This window comes from Rattus norvegicus, chromosome 12, assembly GCF_021556685.1.
Source record: "Rattus norvegicus strain SHRSP/BbbUtx chromosome 12, alternate assembly SHRSP_T2T, whole genome shotgun sequence".
Lineage (NCBI taxonomy): Eukaryota > Metazoa > Chordata > Mammalia > Rodentia > Muridae > Rattus > Rattus norvegicus.
This window is the reverse complement of record NC_141545.1, coordinates 43169699-43178824: the sequence shown is the minus strand read 5'-3', so window position 1 is coordinate 43178824 and position 9126 is coordinate 43169699. Positions and strand designations below refer to the sequence as shown.

At 57.6% G+C, this 9126-nt stretch overlaps 1 protein-coding gene across 1 annotated transcript; it reads left to right on the top strand.

Annotated features, from left to right (window-relative positions):
- The first annotated feature begins 543 nt into the window (after nt 1-543).
- On the top strand, nt 544-8976 carry Lhx5 (LIM homeobox 5). Its single transcript, NM_139036.2, is given in 5 exon segments — nt 544-1053; nt 3048-3271; nt 3878-4155; nt 4820-4985; nt 8265-8976. Coding segments are annotated over 5 exon segments (1209 nt in total). The 5' UTR covers nt 544-880; the 3' UTR covers nt 8633-8976.
- Nucleotides 8977-9126: the final 150 nt, after the last annotated feature.

The following is a 9126-nucleotide window of genomic DNA, read 5'->3' as shown; positions in this document are numbered from 1 at the left end:
GCGGGAAAAAATGCGGGGTCTCCCAGCACCTATGCTCAGAGCCCGAGCGAGCCGCGGTCTAAAGCAAGAGGTAGCTGGGCGGGTTCGGAAGCAAGGGGACCACGGCGCACTCCCCGCCTAGGCAACTTCTACAGGTTGCGAGGGTAGCAAACCTGGTGGGAGGTCCCTCCCTGACTAGGCCTTGGAACCCTGCCCCCAAAAATATTTGTGGAGAGAGAGAAAAAGAGCCCTGGTTTTCAGATCGCGCCCCCACCCCTCCAGGCCCAAACTAGAAGGTAAATACTTACTTAGCTTGGGAACCAGGTACTAGCAAATACTCGGCAATACTGATGTCTTGTTTTTTTTGCTCTGTCCTGACCGCAACGCTGTAGCCAATTTAGATATGCTATAAATTTAAGAGGTTGCTATGGCCACGGCGCGCCCATTGGCCGCCCGGCCCCCTACGTGCCGCACCACGTCACCAAATCTGAATAAGGATGCGCGAATTAGGCGGCGGCCAGACAAAGATGAGGATCGGGACCGCTTGAAAGTGGGGGAAAGTGCCGGCGCCTCCGCCAACCGGGAAAGCCGCTCGCCAGTGCCGAAGCCAGCAGCCGCCGAGGACACCTGCTCGAAGCTGGAGCGAGCGCCCAGACGCGACCCGTGACATGAGGCTGTGACCGCCGCCGCCCTCCACGCCACTCTGGGCAGTGCAGTGCCAGGCCGGAGAGCGTCGGAGGACTTGACCCCGAGAAGTCTTGGTTGATCTGTATCGGACTCGACCCTACCGAAGACCACAGACCAGGGGGGCTGAGAGCCACAGCAGCGGGGACCGAGAGGCCCTAAGGGCCCAGGGGCCCCAAGGAGGACGAGGCGGCCCGAGCCGCCGGGGCGCGCGGCTATGATGGTGCACTGTGCCGGCTGTGAGCGGCCCATCCTCGACCGCTTTCTGCTGAACGTGCTGGACCGCGCGTGGCATATCAAATGTGTTCAATGCTGCGAGTGCAAAACCAACCTCTCGGAGAAGTGTTTCTCCCGGGAGGGCAAGCTGTACTGTAAAAACGACTTCTTCAGGTAAGAGGCCCCGCCGCGCCCTGCTGCCTACCACTGGCTGGCCTGAGCTCCGCCCTGGCTCCTTGGGAATTAAGGGACCAAGAGACCCACTCCAGCTTGGGAGGTGGGTGGGCAGATAGGCCTCTGCCCTCCTCAAGCCCTGTCCTCTTGTCTGTGGGATGCTGAGGCTGATAGGAGGAAAGAGGACGCTGTTTGGCCCCCTCACCTTGGGTCTGCCGGGCAGCAGCAGAGACCGGCCAGATGGCAAAGGCCAGAAGCTGAGCAACTTGCTCTGGGCCCCTTCCCCACACCTGAGTCCCCAGGACAGAAGCTTCAAGACTCTCCTTTCCAGATCCCAAAGGCGTGCCAGGAGTTCAGAGCAGCTGAGAGCTTCTTGTTCCAAACAGAGATCCTAAGCCCAGAGGGTAATCTGAGGACAAACAGAAACTTCCCACTCCCAAAGTACCCTAGCTAAGAAGGGATCTTCTGGAGATGGAGGACGAGAACCTTCCCTTTGCCACCCCCACCCTCGCCCCTGATTAATTTTCTCCCTAGTTGGAAAGGCACTGAAGAAGTGGAAGCTGAGAATCAGCAGATCTGTTTTGAGATCTGCTCTGTTCTCCCTTCCCAAGTCCATATTGGCTCCTCAGGCAGGCCAGGCAGGACCCAGTGTCTCTGTGGGCCTCAGTTTCCCAAAATGGGAAATGCTAAGGGGTAGCCTAGAAACGCGTGGGGTTTTGGGGTAGCTGCGCTTTCTTCTTACTTCCACCCGGCACCCAGACTGGCTTTGTGAGTCTGAATTCCAGGCACTGAGGGGGCGTGATTAGCTCGGCAGAGGAGAAAGGCAGCCGCCTGCCCCAGTGGCCGGGCACTTGGGAATTTGAATAGGAGAAAATGTCAGCCTCGCCTTTACACGTGTAAACTCCCCGGCCCCAGAGGCCCTGGCGCCCCTAATGTGGCATGCTTGCAAAGTACCTAATGATTTTTGATAAGGTGTATATAGCCAATTATGCTGCCGGATAAGGCCAAAAGTGACTTATGGTTTCTAATGCTCTCACTACATCAATGTCACCCAAATTCACTCTGTTTAGAGACATGGGTGTGAGTGGCCGAAGGGGTCCCCCAGGGCTCTGAGCCCTTTTCTTCCTTGCCACATAACCTGTACCCCTTCCTTTAGGTTCTGCACCACCCATTGTGTGCTCATGGGGGGGGGGTACTTTCTTCCAGAGCCGAAGGAAGAAAGAGGATTTGTTCAGAGGCAAGGGAAAGAGGGCTTTAGAATGATCCCAGGGCTTGGCTGGGCAGGACCTAAGATCAGCTTTGCTTCTGTTCCCGTTCTGCTGCCTGCCAGAGCCAGAGATGGGGGAGGAGGGTGTGTGTGTGTGTGTGTGTGTGTGTGTGTGTGTGTGTAGAAACTGACTTCCTGTTTCCAGAATGTACTCTTCTGAGAGTCTTCTGTCCCCAGCTCCTGATAGCTAGGGGATCTAGCAGTTCTCTCAGGTAACCCTAGAAAACAAGAGGAAGGTTCTGGCCTTTCTACTCAGACTCTCCACATTGCTGCTAAAGACAGGCAGGCAGGCAGGCAGGCAGGAAAGTAGACAGACATAGTGGTCCCATCTGAGACACACACACCCCAATCCAGGAGGCAAAGCTAAAAATACTGAAAACCTATTCCACGGGGGCTTAAAACCCTTTGTAGGCTCCTGAAACAACTAAAGCAGACTTGGTAGGAACCTGAGGGAAAGGAGGGCATCTTAGGACCCCCTAAACCCTGTCTGCACTCAGGGTTGAACTCTCAGCCATCACAACCCTATATAGCCCAAATCAACACACTAAACGCAGGGCCACCTCACCCCAAACCAGCCCTGACCCGAGAGATGAGAACTGAGCTTCTATTGGACCAATACAGAAATACGGGTGCCTGGGAAGCCAGATGGGGTTGGAAGAGGTCAGCACTGAAGAGGACCTGGACACCATGTCCCCACCTCACACTGACAGGAGCCTTGTATCCACAGGCGCTTTGGCACAAAGTGCGCCGGCTGTGCGCAAGGTATCTCTCCCAGCGACCTGGTACGCAAGGCCCGGAGCAAAGTCTTCCACCTCAACTGCTTCACCTGCATGGTGTGCAACAAGCAGCTGTCCACCGGAGAAGAACTCTACGTGATCGACGAGAACAAGTTTGTGTGCAAGGACGACTACTTAAGCTCCTCTAGTCTCAAAGAGGGAAGCCTCAACTCAGGTATGCAGGCCTCTGCTTCTTCCCCTTGCTTCCCTCGATCGATCCGGTTCCAACTGCCACTCTCAACCGCTACCCCGCGCCTGCCCTGGACTGGGGCTAATCTGGTATAATTTAGGCCCGGGATTCATTTGCTAGGGGGCTTCAGGGATGGGGAGACAGGAGCTGGTTCTACAGGGGAAACCCGAGCCAGGCTCATCTTCTGGAGCCCCCCACCAACCCAACTTAGAACGGCTCGTCAGTGTCATTTAATGTCCCGGCAAATTCTAGAAGGACCGGTGGGCTCATAGCTATTTAGTGGAAAGAGAAACGGGGCCGTGGGCGGTGAGAGGGGACAGTGTGTACCCTTCTTTGCTTACACTCCTGAAGAAAGGGTCCTTCAGAGGGTGTGCCCCGTTTCCAGGGAGCTGCGGACTTGAGAAGGTCCTTTCAAACCAAACCCGGGCTGAAGAGAGAGGGCGGGCGCTGAGTCCTGGGGAGGGGTGCTCCCTGATTTGGGAGGGAACTCAGCGACCAAGGCAGAAAGCCTGGTCCTCAGGGACCGGTTTCTGAATTGGAGACAGATCGCGCTGACCCTGCTGTCCTGTCCCCAATCCATCCACCCCGCAGTGTCATCCTGTACGGACCGCAGTTTGTCTCCGGACCTCCAAGATCCGTTACAGGACGACCCCAAAGAGACCGACAACTCGACCTCATCGGACAAGGAGACCGCTAACAACGAGAATGAGGAACAGAACTCCGGCACCAAACGGCGCGGCCCGCGCACTACCATCAAGGCCAAGCAGCTGGAGACGCTCAAGGCAGCCTTCGCAGCCACGCCCAAGCCCACGCGCCACATCCGCGAACAGCTGGCACAAGAGACCGGCCTCAACATGAGGGTCATTCAGGTACGACCGACGGGCCAGCCCTCCAGACCAGCAGGCGTACCTCCCGTTGGGCAGCGTAGCCTGTAAACGTCTCGGCTTGCGTAGAGACAGTCGCGCACCCGAGGTTGGGGGCCATCTGGGCACCCTTTGGAGGCGGGGAATTTTTAGCCAAAAGATTTGATCCAGTCCCCCTGTCCTAACGACGTGAATTTTGAACAAGGTCGCCAGACATCTCTGAATTCCGTTCACCTCCTCGCCCCACCCTAACTAGCTAATGGCTTAAGCCTCTCTGGCCTTCGGGACCCTTCCTCTTCAAGCATAGAAAAGGGAGAAGTCCTCATGCCGAAGCGCTGGCAAAGCGACAATCGGCTGGAGCTTGGCTCCTCAGCGGAGGGCGAGGTTCTGGCAGGGCAGGAGGCCTTTATAAAGCCGTCTGGCCTCGGGCAAACCGAGGACCAGGAAGCCGGGGTCTTTATGAGTCACCCCACGGGTCCACGAAATCCTTCACCCTTGGCTGGTTCGCGAAGCCCCTCTCCGCCCCTCCTGAGCTAATCCGGCCCAGCCCTCGCTTGGGGGGGAGTTGTAGTGTGCCCGAGGCGCTAGGACCCAGCAGGGCTAGCCCCAGCAGGAGAAGAGGGAGGTCAGGAATGGCAGTGAAGTCTCACTGTCCCTTCCTTCGCCCCAGGTGTGGTTTCAGAACCGAAGGTCCAAAGAACGCCGCATGAAACAGCTGAGCGCTCTGGGCGCCCGGAGACACGCCTTCTTCCGGAGTCCGCGGCGCATGCGTCCCCTGGGCGGCCGCTTGGACGAGTCTGAGATGTTGGGGTCTACCCCATATACTTATTATGGAGGTAAGGGGCACCTAGGAACGCTTTGCTACTTGCCCGGGCGCACAACTCTTCTGGGCTTCCTGGAGTTTGGGGCCACGGTAGGGCAGCCCTTATTTTTCCCCACCCACGCAGGATATACACAAAGCCATTCCTCGACAGACTAATTAGCACAGGCTACTAACCCACAGGTACGCACACCCACACAGGACCCACCCATGGGGTCTCTCTCTCTCTCTCTCTCCCCCCCCCCCCCCCGCAATGAGACCGGAGTCAGCTTGAGGTAGGATTACAGACAAGTACACAAGGTACCTTCCACTCCCTTCAGGAGAGGCACATTTCTCAGGTCCTATGGGAGGGGGGGGCACGGCTGGCAAACGCCAAGCACCCCTCTCTCTCCACCGCCTCATTGCCTAACTTGCACTATTCCTAGCCTGTAGCATTGGTGAGCCTGAAGAAGACTGGAACCCCACCGGCTTGACACGGGGGAGAGGGGAGCCTGCCTGCTCGCAGCTTGCTTCAAAGGCAGCAATTCTGCTCTGTGACAGACGCCCTGGGTTCCAAATGGATTGGTCTAGATTGGGGGAACGAAGGGGGGGCGCTGATGCTCCGAACTCATCTTTAAGTCTGGGGAGAGTGACAGGCTGGTTTGCACTGAGGAAGTTGTTAATAGACTAAACCCTGCTTCCTCAGCCCCTGTCTCCTCTTGTTCCTTGGGACTTGTGTCTCATCCCAGCACCCCATCTTCCTCTCAGCTCCTTGGTGTGACCAGCTCTCTGAGGAAGGAGGGGGACTGCCCGGCTACCCTTCCCTGCCTCAGTCCCCGGCTACTCTGCGGCCTCTGTGGGGAGTTGCATTTCTTTGGACCCCCAAGCCTTCCACTCTGTGGAGACTTTGGGAGTGTCTAGCCAACGCCACTGAGCCGCTGGCCTGCTTGGGGGCTCCAAACCCAGTGTCGGAGGCAAAAAGCAATTCCCTTTAAAAGGTGGATTCAGTAACAATGCTGGGGTGGAGAGGCGGTGAAGCCAGGCAAAGCCGGGTAGCGAAAGTAATAGGACCCCAGGCCGGACCTCCATATGCTGAAGTCTGGAAAGTTAATCTGTAGACCAGGCCGAGGTTCCTGAAAATTGCTGGCAAAACGTGGAACGGTGATTTTAATGTGGTAGTGGGGGCCCAGATTGGGGAGCCGGAACTGTGAGGTGATGGGCGTGCCCTAGGGTGTGTAATCTTTCCACCTAGTTTCGCCTCTGCACAAAAAATCTCAACCCGAAGCCCCGGAGATAGTGGGGGCGGTACCAGCCTGGAAACCCCCGCCCCAACCTCAGTAGTTAATCAAGGTTTCAGGGAGACTAGCCAACCCTGCACTGATCCTGCCGACCCCACCTTCTCGGCAGACCTGCGGGATAGGTTGGGGGACAGAACACCAGAACCCCCTTTTGCTCCGAAAATGGGATGGGGGCACGGGACCCCAACCCCCAGCCCGGCAGCCCCGCCTAATCCGCACTGGGAGATCCTGGTGGTGGCGGCGGCCGTCGGCGGGCGAGAAAGGGGCCGGGTGGCGGGGCCCGCGGCTCCCCGTGGGAGCTCGGACAAAGCCCCAGCTGCGGCTTTTGTGCCCTTTTCAGACAGCGTTTGTTCCAATTACCTCCGGCCCGGCCGCCATATGGGCGGAGGCGGCGCGCACGGCTCTAGGGCCGCGGCCTTCCCTGCTTAGCGCGCTTCCTTTCCGTTCTTTTGAGGGCCTCCAAATTCGTCTCTCTCAACCTTCCTCACTTTCGGGCAGAATGGAATTTGAGGTTTTTCAAAAAGTAACTGGCCACCGTTTTTGCTGTTACCTAAACTACCTCCAGAAAAGTCTCCAGACAACCCTCCTCCCAATCCCGATTTGGATGCCTCAAGATTGCTTTCCGTAAAGAAAAAAGGGAGGGGGACGGGTTGACGGTGACATCCAGAACCGGCCTGTGAACTCGGACCCCGGAACTGAGCAAAGGGTGTGGGTTTTCAGACAAGACCCTGGCCTTGGGGTCGCCGGTTTTCCCCCTGCTCTACAAAGCGGGTTGTCCCTTCAACAGGCTGTTAGGCGCTCCTTTTGGTGGGGTCCTGCACCCCAATCTTGGAGGGGCCGATCTGGAGGTTCAGGAAGCTGTGATCGAGAGGGAGGCCAGAGGGTGCTCACAGAAGCAATTTCTTGTGATGGTTTGAGCACCCGACCTGTGAGTCCTGCATCCCTGAGTTTGTGGTATGAATGTGCGTTTATTTGGGTCAACTCTTCCAAAGGTCTCTGTTCCCAGATGCTTCATAATAACCTGGGCGTTCTAGCAGGACTCAGGAGGCTTTACCCCCACAGAAACCCCGCAACTGGTCCTGACCTCGGGCCCCCTCGATGTCACTGAGCTTGGCTTTCTCAGTTCTAGGCAAGACTAGGAGAGGAGCCGGAGAAGACACCGAGGCTGTTCCTGGCTCTGCGCTCTTTGCGCGCCCCGGGCCCAGGCCTCCTGCCCGCCTCTTCATGAGCTCTGGCGGCTGCCGGGCCCTGCTTCTCCTGCTGGGGCCGCAACTCGGGTCTGAACCTCTTTAGTGTTTTGCGCTGCGCCAGCCGCTTGTTCCCTGCGCTCCTTTCCGAGCCTTGCAGCCACCCAGCCTAAAACCTTCCTAGTCCTCCCAGTCTACTGTCTCAACCTCTGGGCTCATCTGTCTTCTTATCCACACAGTCTTTCTTTCACCTTGCACCCTTACCGCGGCTTGTTTGTTCGTTTGTCTCCCTCTTCTTCCACTTTCGCCTTCGCCTCTGCGTGGACTTAGCTGTTCGGAGTACGGTGGTGACACGTCTGGGGCTAGTCTCTACTACCTCCCCGCCAACCCCGTGTCTCTGCGGATCTGTCTCTGACTCATCTCTCCATCTCTCTCTCAGACTTCCTTTAACTTTGCGCCTCTCCTTTCTGCGTCTTTGGGAGCCAGCGATTCCTCAGTCTCCCTCCCTCGCTGCCTGTGCCCCTCAGTGCTCAGACTCCTGGTGGCTTCTGTGTCTCTCCCAGTACCGCGGCCTTTCCGTATTTCTCTGTTACTTCCCAGCCTTACCCATGGCCCTTCCATCTTCAAGATGCCAGGCTTCTTCTCAGAGCCACATTATGTTTCGGTCTAACCTAGGGTCAGTCGTATGTTCTCCCGCACATCTGTACCAACAGCCCTATCTGGACGCCCTGGCCTTCGAGTTCTCGAGTCCCCTTCGCGTTGTCCCCTAGGTCCCTGTCGGCCCTGGCAGTCTGTCCTCACGCCATCTCTTCTCCCTTGTCCCTCCGGCAGACTACCAAAGCGACTACTACGCTCCGGGAGGCAACTACGATTTCTTCGCGCACGGCCCGCCGTCGCAGGCACAGTCTCCGGCCGACTCAAGCTTCTTGGCAGCATCGGGACCTGGCTCGACGCCGCTTGGCGCGCTGGAACCACCGCTGGCTGGGCCTCACGGCGCGGACAACCCTAGGTTCACCGACATGATCTCGCACCCGGACACGCCCAGTCCGGAGCCAGGCTTGCCCGGAGCGCTGCACCCCATGCCGGGAGAGGTGTTCAGCGGCGGGCCCAGCCCGCCCTTCCCCATGAGCGGCACCAGCGGCTACAGCGGACCCCTGTCGCACCCCAATCCTGAGCTCAACGAAGCGGCCGTATGGTAAGGCCGAGGGGCCGAGTTGACCCCTGCCACCAAGCCCCGGACGCCGCCTGGGTAAGCCACAAGAGTCTTCTCTTGAGTTTGCACCCACCAGGCAACTCGCATCACCACCCCTCAGAGCTTCGGCACGCGCCTGCACAGTTTCTCGGGACCAAAGTCAATATTCTGGAGGGTCGAGATTCCAAGCACACCCTAGAAGCCCTCCGGACCCCCACCCAACCATCACCTCTTTGAATTAAGAGGGGGAGGGGATGAGACAAGGAACGGAGATCGTGGTACTACCCCTCCCTGCGAGCCGAGGCATTGTGGAATCCTATTTCTCGCTTTCTCTTTTTAAAAAGGAAGGAAGGAAGGAAGAAAAGAAAGAAAGAGAGGTTGAAAGGGGAGGAGAGAGAGAGAGAAAGAGAGAGAGGAGGAAAGCCTCAGCCAGAGAAGAAAAATGAGGAGGACCGCTGGTGAACGGTGGCTTTGCTGGAAGACAAATCCACCTGCGAGTTG